The sequence below is a fragment of the Anolis sagrei genome, chromosome 4 (genome assembly GCF_037176765.1).
Source record: "Anolis sagrei isolate rAnoSag1 chromosome 4, rAnoSag1.mat, whole genome shotgun sequence".
Classification (NCBI taxonomy): Eukaryota; Metazoa; Chordata; class Lepidosauria; order Squamata; family Dactyloidae; genus Anolis; species Anolis sagrei.
In genome coordinates this window covers 241,603,770-241,626,019 of record NC_090024.1, presented here as the reverse complement: position 1 = coordinate 241,626,019, position 22,250 = coordinate 241,603,770, and the positions used below count along the sequence as shown (strand labels likewise).

The 22,250-nt window shown below is 43.8% G+C and overlaps 1 protein-coding gene across 1 annotated transcript in view; it reads right to left on the bottom strand.

The window, feature by feature from the left end:
• Positions 1–6,296: 6,296 nt before the first annotated feature.
• Positions 6,297–22,250, bottom strand: part of TBC1D20 (TBC1 domain family member 20) — a 32,955-nt gene continuing 17,001 nt past the window's right edge. Inside the window, exons 3-8 of the mRNA XM_060771863.2 lie at positions 21,495–21,575; positions 17,318–17,504; positions 15,041–15,142; positions 10,095–10,236; positions 9,389–9,573; positions 6,297–8,085 (exon numbers count right to left, since the gene is read on the bottom strand). Of these exons, the coding sequence (XP_060627846.1) occupies positions 7,827–8,085; positions 9,389–9,573; positions 10,095–10,236; positions 15,041–15,142; positions 17,318–17,504; positions 21,495–21,575 (956 nt within the window). The 3' untranslated portion in view covers positions 6,297–7,826. The remainder of the gene's footprint in view (positions 8,086–9,388; positions 9,574–10,094; positions 10,237–15,040; positions 15,143–17,317; positions 17,505–21,494; positions 21,576–22,250) is intronic.

Below are 22,250 nucleotides of genomic sequence, written 5' to 3'. Positions count from 1 at the left end.
GCCCATGAGGTCTCTTCCAACTCTTTGACTCTATGATTCTATGATCTGCTGCCAAACTAAAATGGACAATAAAAAACCTTTGGGAAGTCTTAAGAAAGCAAGGAGAGCATAGTATATCTCTATGTAGATCAGTGGTTCCCAACCTGTGGTCTCTATATAGACCAGTAGTTCCCAAAATATGGTCCGCGACCTCACCACTACTACACCATTGCAACAAGAGCGACTGGTCTTGCAAAACCCTCTTATAGTGCCGAGACTTATTAAATATGGTTTTCTGTGGGCGAGCAGATGGCAACTACTGGATGGCATATATTCTGTATCAGAAACTAGAGCTGATGTGATCTATCCAATGCAGTTATCTGAATTAACACCCCAAATAACCAAACTGAATTGCTGCATTATCATGGGGTGTCTGCGCCCTACACCACTGGAGAAATTATACTGCAAAGGTGGGTGCTAGAAACAATATCATACGAAAGCAGACTGGCACAACCTGGGGATCACAACCAGACACAGTGAAGACATCTGCCCTTGCGCTATGCTACTCTGCTGCTGAGTATGCATGCACAGTGTGGAACACATCTCACCACGCTAAAACAGTGGATGTGGCTCTTAATGAGACATGCCGCATTATCACGGGGTGTCTGCGCCCTACACCTATGGAGAAATTACACTGTTTAGCCAGTATTGCACAACCTGACATCCGCCGGGAAGTAGCAGCCAATAGTGAAAGGACCAAGGCAGAGACATCTCCAGCTCATCCCCTGTTTGGGTATCAGCCAGCACGTCAATGACTTAAATCTAGAAATAGTTTTCTAAGATCTACAGAGACACTCGCTGGAACACCCCAGCAAGCGAGAGTCCAAAAGTGGCAGGCTCAAACCCAGAACCTCAAACAATGGCTGATACCAAATGAGAGACTCCCTCCTGGGCACACAGAAGACTGGGCGACTTGGAAGGCGCTGAACAGACTGCGCTCTGGCACCACGAGATGCAGAGCCAACCTCAAGAAATGGGGCCATAAAGTGGAATCCACGACATGCGAGTGTGGAGAAGAGCAAACCACTGACCACCTGCTGCAATGCAACCTGAGCCCTGCCACATGCACAATGGAGGACCGTCTTGTGGCAACACCAGAAGCACTCCAACTGGCTAGATACTGGTCAAAGGACATTTAATCAAGTACCAAACTCGCAAATTTTGTATTTTGTCTGTTTGTTTTTGTTCTGTTAGAAATGTAATACAATTGACTGGTTACCCTGACACGACAAATAAAATAAAACAAACCAAACCGAATCTAAAGTTGACCCAAAATGGATTCATAACCCTTTTGATACTAATGCTGGAAAGTGGTCCCTCGTCAGAGTGGTCTCTGGTCAAGTGGTTCCTGGTCAAAAAAGTTTGGGAATAACTGATGTAGACATTCTCTGAAATACTAATGTTCCAGTGATAATAAGCCTAGCAGGACAAACCATGATGCACTATAAAGATTTCTCCCCATCATAGAATCATAGAATCAAAGAGTTGGAAGAGACCTCATGGGCCATCCAGTCCAACCCCATTCTGCCAAGAAGCAGGAATATTGCATTCAAATCACCCCTGACAGATGGCCACCCAGCCTCTGCTTAAAAGCTTCCAAAGAAGGAGCCTCCACCACACTCCGGGGCAGAGAGTTCCACTGCTGAACGGCTCTCACAGCCAGGAAGCTCTTCCTCATGTTCAGATGGAATCTCCTATCTTGTAGTTTGAAGCCATTGTTCCATTGCGTCCTAGTCTCCAAGGAAGCAGAAAACAAGCTGGCTCCCTCCTCCCTGTGGCTTCTCTCACATATTTATACATGGCTATCATATCTCCTCTCAGCCTTCTCTTCTTCAGGCTAAACATGCCCAGTTCCCTAAGCCACTCCTCATAGGGCTTGTTCTCCAGACCCTTGATCATTTTAGTCGCCCTCCTCTGGACACATTCCAGCTTGTCAATATCTCTCTTGAATTGTGGTGCCCAGAATTGGACACAATATTCCAGGTGTGGTCTAACCAGAGCAGAAGAGAGGGGTAGCATTACTTTCTTAGATCTAGACACTAGGCTCCTATTGATGCAGGCCAAAATCCCATTGGCTTTTTTTTGACGCCACATCACATTGTTGGCTCATGTTTAACTTGTTGTCCACGAGGACTCCAAGATCTTTTTCACACGTACTGCTCTCGAGCCAGGCGTCACCCATTCTGTATCTTTGCATTTCATTTTTTCTGCCACAGTGGAGTATCTTGCATTTGTCACTGTTGAACTTCATTTTGTTAGTTTTGGCCCATCTCTCTAATCTGTCAAGATCGTTTTGAATTCTGCTCCTGTCCTCTGGACTATTGGCTCTCCCTCCCAATTTGGTGTCGTCTGCAAACTTGATGATCATGCCTTCTAGCCCTTCATCTAAGTCATTAATAAAGATGTTGAACAGGACCGGGCCCAGGACGGAACCCTGCGGCACTCCGCTCGTCACTTCTTTCCAAGATGAAGAGGAAGCATTAGTGAGCACCCTCTGGATTCATCCATTTAACCAATTACAGATCCACCTCACCGTAGTTTTGCCTAGCCCACATTGGACTAGTTTCCTTGCCAGAAGGTCATGGGGGACCTTGTCGAAGAAGGCCTTACTGAAATCCAGGTACGCTCCATCCACGGCATTCCCCGCATCTACCCAGCTTGTAGCTCTATCGAAAAAAGAGATCAGATTAGTCTGGCATGACTTGGTTTTGATAAATCCATGTTGACTATTAGCGATGACTGCATTTGTTTCTAAGTGTTTGCAAACCGCTTCCTTAACAATCTTTTCCAGAATCTTGCCCGGTATCGACGTGAGGCTGACCGGACGGTAGTTGTTTGGGTCGTCCTTTTTTCCCTTCTTGAAGATTGGGACCACATTGGCCCTCCTCCAATCTGCTGGAACTTCTCCCGTTCTCCAAGAACTCTCAAAGATGGTTGCCAATGGTTCCGAAATGACTTCCGCTAGTTCCTTCAATACTCTGGGGTGTAGTTGATCTGGCCCTGGGGACTTGAACTCGTTAAGAGCGGCCAGGTATTCCTGGACGACTTCTTTCCCAATTAGGGGTTGGATGTCCTCCAATCCCTCATCCACTCCATCTTGCTGAGCTACCTGACAATTGTGGAATTGGAATTTGAACTATGAGATAGCGAACGCTGACCGTCAATGAGGAGAAACTGGTTTGTATTGGTTTTATGGTTGTAATGCAAGAATTGTTGTTGTTAATTGATGTTATTTTGTTTTATTGCTGTTATGTGATGCGGGCATCAAATTGTGCCTTGCTTTTGTAAGCCGCCCTGAGTCCCCTTCGGGGTGAGAAGGGCGGGGTAGAAATAACCGAAATAAATAAATAAATAAATACCTTATTGGTTTCCTCCACACAAGTCAACGTCAACAGAGGGGATATTGTCCACAAAAAGAGCACTACAAACCACATCCTTTAGTAAGTGGATAAAGCATTTATTTATTTATTTTACACAATTACAAGACCTGTACAAATTTGCATTTTACGTACGTAATGTATAAGCTTTTCACACTGCTAAACCAAAGGAGAAGTGTTCTGCCCTGGTGGATGGGCAGACAGTATCCGCAAGAATGGAGAAAGAGACCATGTTTTTGCTCTCAGGACCCCTGATCTATTACCGTAGTCCAAGTCACAGTTGTAACAGTTCTATCTGCCAGAATATCAGACTTTCTTCTCTGAAAAACTTTTGTCTCATTATTGGGAACTGGTAAAGGTCAAGGCTGTACAACTTCTGGCAAAACCCACCCCAGCAGCTATGTATGATGACTCAGGAGGACCTCAACTCAATACCCTCGACTTGTTACCTGGACAAACAGGAGTTATTTCTACAGATCACAAAGGCTTGTCATGCTGACGGATCCTATGCCTTCATCTCTATGAGAATCTTCTGCTCAGCTTTGTTCTCACTGGAAGAATCTTTCCTACCCGTTCACCAAACCAACAGAGCCAAAGTAGAGTGCTCTTTCCTTTCAATGGGTAAGGATCTGATGGAAAGATCAACAGAACCAACCAGAAGGGGTTTTCCTCAACTGGAGAGTCCTCCCTCGAGAGAGAAAACAACAACTGGGTGGAGGGAGAGGAGACTATGCTTGGCCCTTCTCCAGAATATGCTGCTACTTTTTCATTTTTAATACAGAATATTGTTGAAGGCTTTCATGGCTGGAATCACTGGGTTGTTGTGTGTTTTCCGGGTGGTATGGCCATGTTCCAGAAGCATTGTCTCCTGATGTTTCACCTGCATCTAGGGCAGGCATCCTCACAACCTCTGAGGACACCTGCCATAGATGCAGGTGGAACTGTCAGGAGAGAATGCTTCTGGAACATTGTCAGACAGCCCAGAAAACACACAACAATCCAAAATACAGACCACTCAAACCCTGAAGCGGAGGAACTTTAGCTGTGGGTTTCAGCTGGCTGCATAGAATGGTTGAAAGACTTCGCCCTCATGAGATGTTGAACATGGGAAGAGCTTCCCCTCCGCACAGCTGCACAAGTTTCATTTCCTTCTACCAGCCCAGCAGCTTACGAAGTTGAGGCGTTTCTGGTTTTTAGCATAAGGTTAGGTCGTGGAGCAGGTGGAAGAAGTAGCTCTGCTCCCATTTCACTAAGAAGTCAGAAGCCCATCATAACAGATGTAAAATGCGGTGATTTAACCTTTTTTCTACTATCTTCAGTTCAAGGCAATGCTGTAGGGAGGTTTGGGTCTCAGGAGCAACTATCTTGGTGTACTCTGCCAACAGTCCTCCCTAAAAGCTTCACAGGTGAGCTGCTACAAATGCAAAGAGGCCATGTTCTGCTACAACGGCAAAGTCCACAAAGAGCCTCCTTTATGGTCTTCCTCTTTTGGCCTTCTCATAAAGTGCTTAGTGAACAATTTCCTATTTTATTCCCACTCTGTACCTTCTACCTGAAGAGGAGCTCCAGCCATCTTGGCGTATGGCAGCAGTTCTCAACCTGTAGGTCCCCAGATGTTATGGCCTTCAACTCTCCGAAATCCCAACAGCTTGTAAACTGGCTGGGATTTCTGGGAGTTGTAGGCCAAAACACCTGGGGAGCCACAGGTTGAGAGTCACTGGCGTACGGCATCTCTTTGCTCTCCTGTCCTCTGAGAGGACATCTCAGGAACGCATAGATTGAGACATCTCTTGTTCTCCTGTTCTCTTGAGGGGACATCTCAGGAACCCATAGATTGAGACATCTCTTGCTCTCCCGTTCTCTGAGAGGACATCTCAAGAGCCCATACACTGAGACATCTCTTGCTCTCCTGTCCTCTTGAGAGGGCATCTCAGGAACCCATAGATTGAGACATCTCTTGCTCTCCTGTTCTCTGAGAGAACATCTCAGGCAGAAGGAGACATTCCTTGCTCTCCTGTCCTCTGAGAGGACATCTCAGGAACCCATAGATTGAGACATCTCTTGCTCTCCTGTTTTCTGAGAGGATATCTCAGTAACCCATAGATTGAGACATCTCTTGCTCTCCTGTTCTCGGAGAAGATATCTCAGGAAAGATATGGGATCTCATTCTTTGCCTCCTGCTTTCTTTTGCTTGGGATAAACAATGCCACTCCATTCCTAATGTTTCATTCGGATGCTATAGAGCAGTGGTTCTCAACCTGTGGGTTCCCAGGTGTTTTGGCCTACAACTCCCAAAAATCCAAGTCAGGTTACCAGCTGTTAGGATTTCTGGGAGTTGAAGGCCAAAACATCTGGGGACCCATAGGTTGAGAACCACTACGATAGGGCAAGCATCCTCAAAATGCAGCCCTCCAGCTGTTTGGGCCTCTAACTCGCAGAAGTCAGGAATTCTGGGAGCTGAAGGCCCAAACAGTTGAAGGGCCATAGTTTGAGGATGCCTACTATAGAGCATATGGAGTATCCACAGTGGTTGGGCCAGCAGGCTCTTTCCACAGCAGGGATTTGTTACAAGAGGCTTTGAGGGTGGAGAACAGACTTCCTCTATGAAGTTGAGTCAAGCTGAGATGCTCCATCTGAGAGAAAAGGGTCCAAAATGGAGATCTTCCTTGAGTGCCTCATTTGGAGTAGCAGACCCCACACAGTTGGAAGGTCAGCTAGGATCCTTCTAGGGCAGGTATGGGCAAACTTTGGTCCTCCAGGTGTTTTGGACTTCAACTCCCACCATTCCTAACAGCCTCGGGCCCTTTCCTTTTCCCTTTCAGCCGCTTATGCGGCTGAGGGGGAAAAGGAAGGGGCCCGAGGCTGTTAGGAATGGTGGGAGTTGAAGTCCAAAACACCTGGAGGACCAAAGTTTGCCCATGCCTGTTCTAGGGCTTCTGAGACTCCATAAGCAGCAAGGGGAGAAGGCTTCTCTCTCTGTTCTTTGATCATCTTTTTCCTGCACATGCAAATCGAAATTTGTTAGTAAATTCAGCAAGACAAAGAGGGTGAAAGAAAGCATGCGCTGGTTAGTTCTCGATCTTGGTTACTGTGCAGCTCCGGGAATGGCAACTTCCCCTGGAGGTGGTCAAAAGGGAACCATGTGGGTGTCTCTTGCCGCCGTCGGAATGCGTTTGATGCAGCAAGGAAGTCATGCAGAGTGCAACCGCTGTGCTGCCGGATATTCGAGGCAAGCAACCCTTGGTATTTCGTTGCCAAGACTGCCCTTCAGAAAAGAGCCTTTCTGAAATCATTCCTGGCCCGCTTAAGGTTAGTGATGCCCAGGAACAGACTGCGTAACGGAGAAGCGGCAGTATGTGGAGTAGGCCACGTAAGGACACTTGTGAAAGGGTTTCTTAGCCGAGGAAGGAGGTAGTGGAACGTGGGAGCGGTGAGAGGGAGTTAATGCATGGAGTGCCCGGGACGACTTTGGATTCAGTGAGCAGTTCCTGGGAGAATCCTTCATATAGGCAATATAAAACATAAAGGAAGCATTTGAGGATGTCTTAAAGGGGGAATGGTTTGGTCCTGTTGGCAGGTTAGTCATCCCAAGAGGAAAGTCCTTCCCCTGCCCCATTTTGACCCAAAAATTATTGCTACTGTTTTTTTGTGAGATGGTGGCAACAGGAAGGACTCTGGAAGTCCCAATGAAGTACATTCTGTGGTGCAAAAGCTCATGATCCTGGCCCAAGGTTTCCTTCTCAGTCCTGGTTCACAGGAATGGTTGCTTGGAGCGTGACTGGATGCATTCGCTCCCCCTTTAAGACTGAAGATATTCCTTGGCTCACCAATTTGGAGAGCCTTGCCAGCCTCCAAAGCTGGATCCTAGGGAGTTCCTTGTGTGTTTACTTGTCAGAATCTGGTTGCAGGCCATGATATGGTTCTTGAGGAGAGCAGGGAAGAGTGCATCTCTGAAAACGTCCCCGTCACATCTTCCATCACTTCATTTCAGTTAATATTGCAAAAAAAGGGCCAAATTTTCCCTGAAAATTTCCAGCGTTTCTTCCCTCTCTGATTTCACCAAGTGGAAACCATAATGGAGAGTCCACTATTCCATCACTCCACAGGTTATAGGCCCAATGAATGGGCTGGAAGCACAGCAAAATTCTCTGACCTCACCTTAGCCCAACACGCCCCTCTTTCCTCGAAGGAAGGGATTCTGGATCATCAGGCTGGAGGCTGGTTCCCTCAGGCCAGAAAGCAACATCACAGCAGGGCCAAGTCTGGGCTGCTTGAAGTTCTAAGGCAAGTTGTGTGAGTGGATGGGGAGGAGATGCTTTGAAACCCAGTTTGCCTGCTACAAACATAGCTGTATCCCGGTCTTCCACATCAATCAGGGCACGATGGAGAGGAAACCACTCTCCTCGGCCTTCAGGGAAATATCTGCAGCTCAAACTTGGGAGCCCATTCCAGTGCGCTCTTCACCACGGCCAAGGCGGCTGCGCCCAGGGCCACTGTGAGCCCCATCACTGCCAGTTTGACAAAGCGGTTGGTCCTTGGTTTTGTCACCAAGAGCGACTTGGCTCGCTCCTCGGCACGAAGCCGGTCTCGAAAGCGTTGCCGGAGAACCGTGTCAGGCCGCTGCTGGGCCGAGGCCAGCTCAAAGTCCTTGAAGGTGGAAGCCGCCGTTCTGAATGGGAACAAGAAAAAAGAAGCAAAGCATGTCAATTCACAGCATCTAGCGGTGGGTAAGTTGAGTTCATTTATTGTTGTATTGTTGTTGTTTGTTTTTACTGATGTATTTGGGTTCGGCCTCTTGTAAGCCACACCGAGTCCTCTGGGAGATGGTAGTGGGGTATAAATAAGCTCATCTGGAAATATGCCCATTTTCGGGAGAGACACTCAAAAAGGAAAACAGGGCCTTACGAATGAAACAAACAGAAACGGAAAGTGATTCTATACAAATGCACAAGACTATTTAAAATCATGCTGTACTGTGCCTCCAACCAAAGGGAGAGGCGGGTAGTAAATACAAATTATTATTGTCGAAGGCTTTTCATGGCCGGAATCACTGGGTTGTTGTAGGTTTTTTCAGGCTATATGGCCATGGTCTAGAGGCATTCTCTCCTAAGGAGAGAATGCCTCTAGAACAAGGGTCCACGAACTTTTAAAAGAGAGGGCCAGGTCACAGTCCCTCAAACTGTTGGAGGGCCGGATTATAATTTGAAAAAAAACAACATGAATGAATTCCTATGCACACTGCACATATCTTATTTGTAGAACAAAAACCACTTAAAAACAATACAATAATTAAAATGAAGAACAATTTAAACAAATATAAACTTATTAGTATTTCAATGGGAAGTGTGAGCCTACTTTTGGCTGATGAGATAGGATTGTTGTTGTTGTGGTTGTTGTTGTGTGCTTTCAAGTGATTACAGACTTAGGTTGCCCCTAAGCGAGGGCCGGGTAAATGACCTTGGAGGGCTGCATTCGGCCCCCGGGCCTTAGTTTGAGGACACCTGCTCTAGAACATGGCCATATAGCCCGAAAAAACCTACAATAATCCATGATTATTATTGTTGTTGTTGTTATTCCACAAGGTCAATTTTCCTGTGTGAAGAAGCACTAAGGAGGAAGAGACACCTCAAAAAGACTGACCCCCTTCAGACCAGGGTATAGAAAAGCAGATCATTGAGTTGAAAGCACTCTTGAAGACACCTGACTTGCTCCACTCTCAGGCATACCTAGAAAGCTTCCCAGGCTTAAGTGGCATCTGCCAACTCCATTCTGAAGGAGTCTCCTAACTCCCAGAATTCCAAGCCTCTTGCTTACTGAAGGTCAACCCACAAAGACACCAACCTGGACCTCTTATCTGATCTCTTCAAGAACAAAAAGCAAGCACAAAGGTTCTCCACCGACTTGGCATGTTTGCTTCTGTGGTGTGACACATACCACAGCATTGCTCGCCAACAGAAGACGCCTCAACTCACCTCTCGGCCTGCTGCTGTGCAGCTTCCCGGGCAAGTTCCGATGGTGGAAATTGTACAAAGAGATCCCCAGCTCGGCTGATCAGGGTCTCATATGGCAGGTCCTGCGGGATCTGTGACAAGAGATGGTGGACGGAAGCCATGTCGCACTCGCAAGCCAGCACCTCCTCCGCTCGATGGAGGACAATCTGCAAAGAGAAGGAGGCAGGCAAGCTGTGATCCAGGTAAGCTGGTCACGAAAGGAACTAGCATTGCTCTGTCCTCAGACGATTGTTACAAGAAAACCCAAGAACTTTGCTGAAACATGTCACATGTGGATTCTCCTCTGGATCCTTAGGACCCACTTTACACTTTCTGAGGTGTACTAAGCTACAGGCACACTTGCTTATATTGGGAATGATAAAGTGTCTTGTATGGCACATACAGCCATGTGCCAACCTTGCTATTAAACATGAGATTGTTTCCTTTGGTGACTTACAATTTCACGTCAGCAACCATATATGATCTTCTGCATGTGTGAAATGCTATGAATACATGTAGGTATGGGTATACAAGAGAAGTCAGCCCTCACCTTTATGGAGAGCTCAACAAGTCACAAAATCTCCACAACAAAGAGTAGACTGCCCCACCTGCTATATATGTCCCTGCTGTAACTATTATTTTACCACCACCTGGCACCATCTTTTTTTAAGTGTCAATATAAACCTACCACAGCAGCAAAGTAGATTGGCATCAGTGGGTGGCATGCTAGGAAGAAGTCGTACAACCGCACCACGTGTCTGAAGTCAGAAAGGACATGCCCAAACCAGGTGATCAGCCAGCTCAGGGCAAAGATTGTCCCCACTTCTGCCCTATGCAAGAAAGAAACAAGACATACAAAGTAAAACACTTCATCTGGAAAACACCTCCTCAACTCCTTGTTGGGCAAGTGGGCTTATTAACAAAAGACCCTGCTCATAAATGTACAGCAGAGTAACTTTTTAGCAGCAGCGTGACCCAGCAACAGTAGCCAAAAGTGGTAAAAAAAACAAAAACACACAGACCAGCGTTCTCTCTTTCTGAGGAAGCTTTTCTTTATAGCAAAACAATAGGGTTGCACTATTTACAAGAACAAAGTTTCCATAATGCAAATAAAGTTCTTTATACTTCCTTCTTTGCTTCCATGCTGGGCTTCTTTCCCAAGCGGATAAAAAACTTGGCTCTCACAGAGCCTCTTCTCACGCTAAACGTATACAGAAGCTTCAGCCTTTTACACACAGCAGCCTTCATACTGGAGCTTTACACACAAGGCCTTCAACCTGGGGCTTCTCTCACCGAAACCTTCTCACACCACGCCTCTCACACACTGAGGCCTACTAACTCTGAGGCCTACCTCACACTGAGGCCTATTGACCCCGAAACATTCTCATGCTGAGGCAAACTAACACTGGAGCCTTCTCATACTGAGATCTTCTTATACCGAGGCTTCTCTCATACTGAGGCAAACTAACACTGAGGTATACTAAGCTGCAGGCACACCTGCTTATATTGAGGGCTTCTCTCACCAAAGCCTTCTCACACCAGGCCTCTCACACACTGAGACCTATTAACTCTGAGGCCAACCTCACACTGAGGCCTACTGACCCTGAAGCATTCTCATACTGAGGCAAACTAATACTGGATCCTTCTCGTACTGAGATCTTCTTATACAGAGGCTTCTCTCATACTGAGGCAAACTAACACTGAGGTGTACTAAGCTGCAGGCACCTGCTTATATTGGGGCTTCTCTCACCTAAGCCTTCTCACACCAGGCCCCTCACACACTGAGGCCTACTAACTCTGAGGCCTACTGACCCTGAAGCATTCTCATACTGAGGCAAACTAACACTGGAGCCTTCTCATACCGAGATCTTCTTATACCGAGGCTTCTTTCATACTGAGGCAAACTAACACTGAGGTGTACTAAGCTGAGGGCACACCTGTTTATATTGAGGGCTTCTCTCACCGAAGCCTTCCCACACTAGGCCTCTCACACACTGAGGCCTACTAACTCTGAGGCCTACCTCACACTGAGGCCTACTGACCCTGAAGCATTCTCATACTGAGGCAAACTAACACTGGAACCTTCTCATATGGAGATCTTCTTATACCGAGGCTTCTCTCATACTGAGGTGTACTAAGCTGAGGGCACACCTGCTTATATTGAGGGCTTCTCTCACCAAAGCCTTCTCACACCAGACCTCTCACACACTGAGGCCTACTAACTCTGAGGCCTACCTCACACTGAGGCCTACTGACCCTGAGGCTTTCTCATACTGAGGCAAACTAACATTGGAGTCTTCTCACACTGAGGTCTTCTTATACCAAGGCTTCTCTCATACTGAGGCAAACTAACACTGAGGTGTACTAAGCTGAGGGCACACCTGTTTATATTGAGGGCTTCTCTCACCGAAGCCTTCCCACACTAGGCCTCTCACACACTGAGGCCTACTAACTCTGAGGCCTACCTCACACTGAGGCCTACTGACCCTGAAGCATTCTCATACTGAGGCAAACTAACACTGGAACCTTCTCATATGGAGATCTTCTTATACCGAGGCTTCTCTCATACTGAGGTGTACTAAGCTGAGGGCACACCTGCTTATATTGAGGGCTTCTCTCACCAAAGCCTTCTCACACCAGACCTCTCACACACTGAGGCCTACTAACTCTGAGGCCTACCTCACACTGAGGCCTACTGACCCTGAGGCTTTCTCATACTGAGGCAAACTAACATTGGAGTCTTCTCACACTGAGGTCTTCTTATACCAAGGCTTCTCTCATACTGAGGCAAACTAACACTGAGGTGTACTAAGCTACAGGCACACCTGCTTATATTGAACTGCAGCTTTTGCTGAGTCACTGTATCCATTTAACCCTATCAGTGCTTGACTCACATTTTTGTAATTAAAAATACCTAGTTAATTTTTAATATTTCTGACACTCCCTCCCTCTGCATTGCAAAACTGACAAGAGATAAAGCTCTTCCTTATGTGATACTATAGTCATAATTGATGAGAGATGCCCACATGTGAGCACTGCTGGCTTTCCGCCTGCATTTAAATTGTTTAGGAGAAGTCAATGAGGAATTAATGGGCTAGATGGCAGCTCTTGCTCAATACGAACCACTTCCTTGAGGACAGTGCCAGAAACAGCAACCTTCTGGCCTAAGAAGAGACTGGCTGGATCAGACCAGAGGACCAGCTGATCCAGTATTCCCAGGGTTGCCAAATAATTGTTTAGGGGGAAGCCCACAAACACAGCATGACCACAACTGTGCCCTCTGTTGTGTTCTCCGGCAGACAGTACACAGAGGCACACGCCCTTTGACACTGGAGATCTCATACATCCAGAATGATAGCACCTGTTGATAACTTCATCCTCCACTAATCTGCCCAATCCCTTTAATTTGCTGCAGGTTGGCAGTCATTGCTACATAATCCAATCATAATCCTTCTGTCTGTCCTAATTCTAGCACCATTTAAAGGGTTTGGCTTACATTCCACCTTCCTCCCAAAACTAGAACTCAATAGATCACCGAGCTTTACGCAAAACTCTAGATTCCAAATGTTTTGTGGCATGCATAGTTTCACACATCTTTAACATGTTTTTCCTTACAACTTCTTTCCTAAGAAAAAGCCCCAATTATTGAAACCACTTGCCTCATGGTGTGCACATGCTCTAGCCCCCCGGTCATACTGTTGCCCAGTTTGAACATTGTCCTACTGTACAATATACATTTTTTTCAGGCTGGTGATCAGAACGATACATACTTTTCTAACTGTGATCACAACAGATTTACAGGCAGTCCCCAAGTTATGAACAACATTATTCGCTGATACATCACAGTCCTAGACACTTGGGAAGTGTCCAATGTGTGATCCAATACAATAGCCAGCAGAGTGTCTGCTGTGGACTCATCTTGTGGTGTTTCAAATAATAATAATAATAATAACAACAACAGCAATGCTTCTAGAACATGGCCATACAGCCCGAAATTCCTACAACAATCTAATAATAATAGTAATAATAATAATGAACAAGATAGGTTCTGTAGATTTGTAAGTTGAATTTGGATGTAAGTCAGAACAGATACATTTTAAAGTGTAACTTCAGCCCGTGTGCATTCGTGTATAAGCTTTGGATAGTATAGGGAAGGGTTAACACTTATATGACATTTGTTTTGCTGTCTGTGCCCCTGTTCAGAAGATTTCACTTCATTTTCTGTCCCTGTGGAAATTGGATTTTGAAAAAATGGCTCATTGTGGAAACAAGGATTAGTGAAAAAGGTTCAATGGAGACACCTTTTCTCCATGATAATTCTTTCAAGCATGAATTTTCCTTCTGAGGGGAAGATTTCTCTCACTTTCTGTTGCATCACCCCTGTTCTTAACTAGGAGTTGTTCATAAGTTGGAGGTTTATAACTTGAGGACTGCCTGTACATAAAACAACAACAACAACAACAACAACAGTAATATACATCACACAGTCCTAGACACTTGGGAAGTGTTCGACTTGTGATTTTGTGATACGAAATCCAGCATATATATCTCGTTTGCTGTGACATACTGTGTTTTTGTGTCAGTAAAATGATGATGATGATGATGCTTCTAGAACAGGGGTCCACAAACTTTTTAAACAGAGGGCGAGGTCACAGTTCCTCAAACTCTTGGAGGGCCGGATTATAATTTGAAAAAAACATGAATGAATTCCTCTGCACACCACATCTCTTATTTGTAGTGCAAAAATCACTTTAAAACAATACAATAATTATAATTAAGAACAATTTTAACAAATATAAACTTATTAGTATTTCAATGGGAAGTGTGGGCCTGCTTTTGGCTCATGAAGTAGGATTGTTGCCGTTGTTGTTGTGTGCTTTCAAGTCATTTCAGACTTAGGTTGACCCTGAGCAAGAGCCGGGTAAATGACCTTGGAGGGCCATATCCGGCCCCCGGGCCTTAGTTTGAGGATCCCTGTTCTAGAACATGGCCATACACCTCAAAAAACCTACAACCCAACAACAACAACAACAACAGTCTTGTCAATGTCTTTTATAGCCAGAATCACTGGGTTGCTGTGAGTTTTCTGGGCTGTTGAACACTTGCCTAGTTTCCAACAGACCTCACAACCTGTGAGGATGCCTTGCCATACATGTGAGTGAAACATCAGGAGAGAATGCTTCTGGAACATGGCCATACACCCGATAGCAACCCAATAATAAACAAACTTTATTTATTGACCATCCTATCTCCTCAGAAACTCAGGGCAGTTTCCAACACATATGGCAAACATTCAATGCCAACAAAGAGAAGTATAACAGATTACATCTAAACATGACACATTACAGAAAATATAACAACAATTACTATAAACTTAATACCAAATAGAAATTAACCAAAAAATAAAACTAGACAATTCTAACAGACATAATCTGTTAGGATAAAGAACTGTGCCAACAGAAGTTATGTTTTCTTTTGGATTTTCCCAAGTTGAAATCTACTGTTTCACAGCAGCTACATTGGACTCTCCACATTCATTGGGATTAGATAAAAGAGGAAAAACGATGGATTTTACTAATGCTATTTTTAACTTGTGAGAAGATCTCTTTAGGAAAGCACATCAGCTCTACCTACCTCTGCATGAAGTCATGCAATTCTGGATTCACCTGGTCTATAATGGGCATCAGGTAGTTCAGTATGTGCTTGGTGTTGTCCATTGTTGGGTCCATAAAATCCCTGCCAGGGAACACAGTAGGATTAGTCAAGTATCCATGGAACACTGATGACATCACGTTTCCATCTATCACAGAAGTTGGGCAATGTTATGCAGACCAGAACTAGAGAGCCACCAAAGCTGAATTCCACCAAAGTGCAATTGCCAGAACAGATGAGTTGCCCTAACTATGGCACATTCCCAAAAGGAAATTGCAACGTCAATGCTAGTCTCCATAGCCAAAACATTTTCTCCACTTTGAAAGCCCAGGGGAGGCAGGTGGAGCATTTTGTCATTAAATGAAGCCTAGCATGCAGGCAAAGAATGTGAATCAGAAAGACATGGGGACAGGAAGGTTGCAGTTCCACCTCCAAAGTGTCCTTTCTCTTGCGGGGCAGGGGTGAGAGACCGTGGATGTTGGGAGAGAGAGGGATCTGGAATTTAACCTCTGCTGGGAGTCTGCAATTCAAAACAAAGGAAAGTAGAAAGGAAACCAGTCCTAGAACTCAGAAAGCCAATTTCAAGCATTCAAAGAAAAACACACACACCTTCCTGTCTCAGGGATTGTAAGAAGAAGGAGCAGAGAGAAGATGCTTCTCAAGGAAGAGACTTGTGGGTATTTCTCTTGATGCAGCAGCTAAAAATGCAAATCTAAGCTGCACTAATACATAGAAACATAGAATCATAGAATTGGAAGAGACCTCATGGGCCATCCAGTCCAACCCCCTGCCAAGAAGCAGGAAGATTGTATCCAAAGCACCCCTGACAGATGGCCATCCAGCCTCTGTTTAAAAGCTTCCAAAGAAGGAGCTTCCACCACACTCCGGGGCAGAGAGTTCCACTGCTGAACGGCTCTCACAGTCAGGAAGTTCTTCCTCATGTTCAGATGGAATCTCCTCTCTTGTAGTTTGAAGCCATTGTTCTGTGTCCTAGTCTCCAGGGAAGCAGAAAACAAGCTTTCTCCCTCCTCCCTGTGACTTCCTCTCACATATTTATACATGGCTATCATGTCTCCTCTCAGCCTTCTCTTCTTCAGGCTAAACATGCCCAGCTCTTGAAGCCACTCCTCACATGTAGAGTGTGTAGATTGATGGAAGTCATAGTCCCACTCTCTTCCACTTTGGTCAGACCTCACCTGAAATAGCCTTGTGTCAAGTTTTGGGCAGAACAATTCAAGGAGGATATAGACAAGATGGAAGGTGTCCAGAGACTGACAAAAATGGTCAAAGGTTCAGAAGCCAAGCACAATGAGGAGCGGCTTAGTGAGCTGGGAATGTTGAGCTTGAAGAAGAGAAGGTTGGGGGACGTGATAGCCATGTTTAAATATTTGAAAGGATATCACATTGTTTTCTGCTGCTCTAGAGACTATTTATTTATTTATTTATTTATTTACATCACTTATATCCCGCCCATATCAGCCCGCAGGCGATAGAAACCTAAAGCGATAGGACCTAAAGCGATAGAAAAGAGATTCCACCTAAACATCAGGAAGACTTTTCTGACGGTAAGAGCTGTTGTACACTGGAATATGTGGCCTCAGAGTTTGATGGAGATCTGGGTTGTTGTGAGTTTTCTGGGCTGTATGGCCATGTTCCAGAAGCATTCTCTCCTGATGTTTCTCCTGCATCTATGGCAGGCATCCTCAAAGGTTGTGAGGTCTGTTGGAAACTAGTAAAATGGGGTTTATATATGTGTGGAAAGTACAGGGTGGGAGAAAGAACTCCCACCCTGTCATACTTACCTCAAACAGACAAGAGTTCTTTCTCCTACCCTGGACTTTCCATAGATATATAAACCCCATTTTCTAGTTTCCAATAGACCTCACAACCTCTTAGGATGCCTGTCACAGATGCAGGCAAAACATCAGGAGAGAATGCTTCTGGAACATGGCCATACAGCCCAGAAAACTCACAGCAACCCAGTTATTCTGGCCATAGAAGCCTTGATGGAGATCTGTTGTATCGATTTGGATTATGCATTCCTGAATGGCAGAAAGGGGCAAAACTGAATGACCCTTGTGGTTTCTTCCAACTCTATGTGATTCTGCAATTTTAATCTGGTGCATCACTTTGTGGTTGGATGGTCAGCTGTGGAAGCCAAAACATTAATCCCCAAATAGCAACCCAGCAGCTTCCTCTCAGACTCTTTCAGCTTCATGGACCAAAGTCATGGGTTCTCTCTAATCAAGGAAGGCATACCGGAGGTGATGGGTTGAAAGCTTTTCCACCAGGGCCGTTGCTAGTCTCTCTCCAACCACAAGCAGGAAGGTGACCACAATGTCATGGTAGCCCTGGTAGTAGTGCAGCTGGGGGTTGCGTTGCAAGACCTGCAAGATGCTGTCGATCAGCTCCTCCTGCAGCCCTTCCCTCTGCTCATCTGGCATCCCTGCAGAGAGAGCACCAAGAGAGCTGTGGTGAATTGCAGTCAAACAGGATCTGCCCCGCTCTCTCTTCCAACCCACACAGAAATGGCCACATTGCACTTGACCAATGGCCAGGCAGAACAACAGAGGAACCTGGATGCATAATGACTTATGACATATGCCCTCCCATTACTTTTTTTGTTGTTGTGAATATAGTGAACAACACTTCATGGCTGAATCAGGGAAGACTAGAAATTCCACATTTCAATCTAGGTACCCTTTTGCCCTGTATAATTAGGATATTAGCATTCTACTTTATCTGCCCTGGCTCAATACCATGGAATCCTGGGATTTGCAACTTAAGGAGAGATATTCAGCCAAACAGTTCTCAGACCTCACCAGACTACAAATCCTAGGATTGCATGGTATGCAGCCATGGCAATTATAGTCTTATGGAGCTATAGCTGAATACTGTGAAGTGGGTGTTAAATAGTATTGCTGTTGGGGTAGTGTGTGGTTTCTGGGCTGTGTTTCCATATTCTAGCAGCATATTCTCCTGACATTTTGCCTGAATCTGGGGCTGGCATCTTCAGATGCAGGCGAAATCTCAGGAGAAAATGCTGGTAGAACACGGAAGTAGAGCCCGGAAACCACACAACACCCCAGTGATTCCGGCCGTGAAAGCCTTCGAAAATACTTAGTATTACTGTTGAAATATTATTCTGCTTTAAGAAAACATGGAAGTTTTAGTCTGAGAGGCTGCCAGTCACAGGGGATTCAATCCCTGCATGAGATCTAGAAAATCTCCTCTGAGAATGCATCTTATGACACAGTAGAATCAATGCAGTTTGATCCCACTTTAAATGTCATGGCTTAATGCTATGGGATCCTGGGAGTTGTAGTTTGGTGAGGCACCAGCACTCTTTGGCAGAGAAGGCCAAAGAACATATGAAACTACAAATCGCATGATTCTATTGCACTGAGTCATGACATTTAAAGTGGTATCAAACCGCATCAGTTTTACACCATTAATCACAACAAACAATAACAGAATCAGATGGACCCACAGTTCAGTTCAGTAAAAGGCAGATCCATGTGTTCATGTATTTACAGCAAACCTGAAACTCAGTTCCAAATAGATAACTATATTACACTAGCTGTCCCCTGCCACGCATTGCTGTGGCCCAGTCTGTTGATCTGGAAAATAAAGTAATGAGAAAGTGTTGGTTTCTAATATATGTAATTTCTTTATGCTTGTGGGTAAACAGTATTTCTTGCTGGTTTTTTTGTCAGTGTTGATGTGGAGAGTGTCTGGTTTGCTCACCCTGGAACATGCAACATATCATTGTCCTTCTTTCAAATCTATGATACTATATCTGTGTGTGAATAATATCTATCTGTCTGTCTGTCTGTCTGTATCTATGGCTGGATGGCTCTTTGCCAGGAGAACTTTGATTACATTTTCTTGCCCTGATGAAAGGAGTTGGATTGGATGGCCTTAAGTATTTTCTCTTGGTCATGGGGGTTCAATGTGGGAAGTTTGCCCCGATTCTGTCGTTGGTGGGGCTCAGAATGCTCTTTGAGTATAGGTGAACTATGAATCCCAGTGACTACAACTCCCAAATGTCTAGGGCTATTTCCCCCAAACTCCACCTGTGTTCATATTTGGGCATATTGAGTGCTTGTGCCAAGTTTGGTCCAGATCCATCATTGCTGAGTCCACAGTGCTCTCTGGATGTAGGTGAACTACAACTCCCAAACTCAAGGTCATTGCCCACCAAACCCTTCCAGTATTTTCTGTTGGTCATGGGAGTTCTGTGTGCCAAGTTTGGTTCAATTCCATCATTGATGGAGTTAAGAATGCTCTTTGATTGTAGGTAAACTATAAATCCCAGCAACTACAACTCCCAAATGACAAAATCATAATTTTTTGAGTGATGGTCACTCCTTGTTCATGGGAGTTCTGTGTGCCAAGTTTGGTTCAATTCCATCATTGATGGAGTTCAGAATGCTCTTTGATTGTAGGTAAACTATAAATCCCAGCAACTACAACTCCCAAATGACAAAATCATAATTTTTTGAGTGATGGTCACTCCTTGTGTTGTGAGACGTTTTGTTGCCAAATTTGGTGTGATTTCGTTCATTGGTTCTTTTGTTTTTAAGGCACTCATTAAGCACAGAGCATTTTATATATATAGATAGATTGTTATTTGTCAATTGTTTGGAGGGGGAAGTATAATTATGTTACCAGATTCCAAGTGTGCTGGCTACAATTGTCCTGGGATAGCAGACAGCAAACATGGACACTTTCTAGCAAAGTGTAAGAATCTTTTTTGCCCAAAGAAGAACAGTAGCAATGCCAGCTACAAGGAAGTCACACTCTTCTCCATATAGAAATCCTATCTGTGTACAAGACTTGAAACAAAGTGACTCAGCAAACCAAGGGCAGGATAAGATGTGCTTCCTCTTTCCCTTGGGGCTTCTTAGTAAGAGCACAGTCTGATGTAAACAACAACCAGAGGAAAGCTACACAGCGTGGCACCAGCAAGCCCACAAACAATGCAGATAAAGCTGGCCTGGGCCTCTCCATAGAGCCACTTGTTTAGAACCACTGAGATATTAGTATAACCCAGGCATGGGCAAACTTCAGCCCTCCAGGTGTTTTGGACTTCAACTCCCACAATTCCTAACAGCCAGTAGTTGAAGTCCAAAACACCTGGAGGGCCAAAGTTTTATATGCCTGGTATAACCCACACTAGCACAAGAAACATATATACCATATTTACTTGAATATCAGCCAAGGCACCTAATTTTACTCAAAATTACTCAAAATACGTATTGATTCGAGTATAAACCGAGGTTGGGAAATGCAGCGGCTACTGGTAAATTTCAAAAATCAAAATATAAACCAATAAAATTACATTAATTAAGGCATTAGTAGGTTAAATGTTTTTGAATATTTACATAAAATTGTAATTTGAGATTAGACTGTGCAACTCTGATTAAATCATTATTCTAACCTTCTTCAATGTAAATGTGCTTACGTATCCTTCCAATAATAAATAGAGTAAAATAATAAATGTAATAAAAATAATAGAGTAAAATAATGTAAATGTAATAATAACAGTGATAATAGAAAATAGTAAATGTAATAATAATAAAGTAATAAAAGTAGTAAAATAATGTAAATGTAATCATAATGATAATAAAGAGTAAAATAATAACTATAACAATAATAATAAATAGAGTAAAATAATAAATGTAACAATAATAGAGTAAAACAATAAATGTAATAATAATACATAGAGTAAAATAATAAATGTGATAAGATAATAATAGAGAAATAATGTAAATGTAATAATAATATAGTGTAAAATAATAAAAATAATTATTATTACAGAGTAAAATAATAAATAACTTTGACTTGCGTATAAGCTGAGGGGAGCTTTTTCAGCCTAAAAAAAAGGGCTGAAAAACTTAGCTTATACTCAAGTATATGTGGTTAGCAATAAATGTAAGCTATCATGACTTTTTACCAGGGAGTCTTTGTTAAATCTGTTATGAGATTTAACTCTGTTATGAGTTATGAAGACGCATGCTGAGCCTATAATTAGTTTTAATGATTTTAATGATTGTGTTATATATGGACTGTGTAATTGTGATAAATGTTGATTGTTTTTATATGTATATGTACTCTATGTAGGCATCGAATTGTGCCTTTTTTGTAAGCCGCCCTGAGTCCCCCCTTGGGGGTTGAGAAGGGCGGGGTAAAAGTAACTGAAATAAAATAATAAATAAATCTCTCTTCAGGATTACAGTTTCCAAGAGTTCTTTGTGGGAAGTAGAAAGTAAACTAACAACCCCAATTTAACCCAGCCTGTCTGCCTGATACTGTCTTACTGTACTTTCTGCTCATTCTATAAACTAGGGCCAGGGCTTCACAAATACAGATAGAAGAGAAAGCCATAACTGGGTGGCATACTTGAAGAAATATTAAAAACATCTGCACGTACCTGGAGGGAAGCGACGGAGGGATCGCCTCACATCCAGCAACACTTGCTGGTAGTCTTTGTTGTCCTCCCGGAGATCCTCTCCTAGCAAGGAAGCAAAGAGTGTCACAATTTTAGTGTCATCTCTAAGAGGGATCTGCTTCTTTAAGAACTCAGAGAAGGGCATCATGTAGTACAAGTATGTGTAGGGAGCAAAAGGAATCATTCTTTATTCCATATCATAAGATATACCAGGTTATTCTTAGATTATGAATGTTTTATTTATTTATTTACATTATTTATATCCCGCCCATATCAGCCCGCAGCGACTCAAGGCAGTCACAATGTTAAAGAGTTTGTTGATTGGTTTAATATATACTGGTTTGATATGCTATTTTAACAATGTAATGTGTTTTATCTTTTATTGTGACTCATCATGACCACAAGGTAAGGTGTGTAAGAAATAAAAAGTGTTATCTTTCTCTCTCAAGCGCAATCGAATATAATGCATTTGTTGAGATAATCTATGTTAAGTTTACTATTTGTTACAGCAACTTGTTTGTAAAAACTTTTTTTCTTCCCATTATAGGCACAGAGTTTCTTTCAGTGGTACATTTAGCCCTCATGCAAACACTGGATACTGAAAACATTTGTGCAATTCGGTTTATTACAGTCAGAGTTTTACATTGGCATGTTCAACTTTTGCAGGTTTGATTACTCACAGATTGAGTAATCCAAAGAAGGAGCCTCTACCACAATCCAGGGCAGAGAATTCCACTG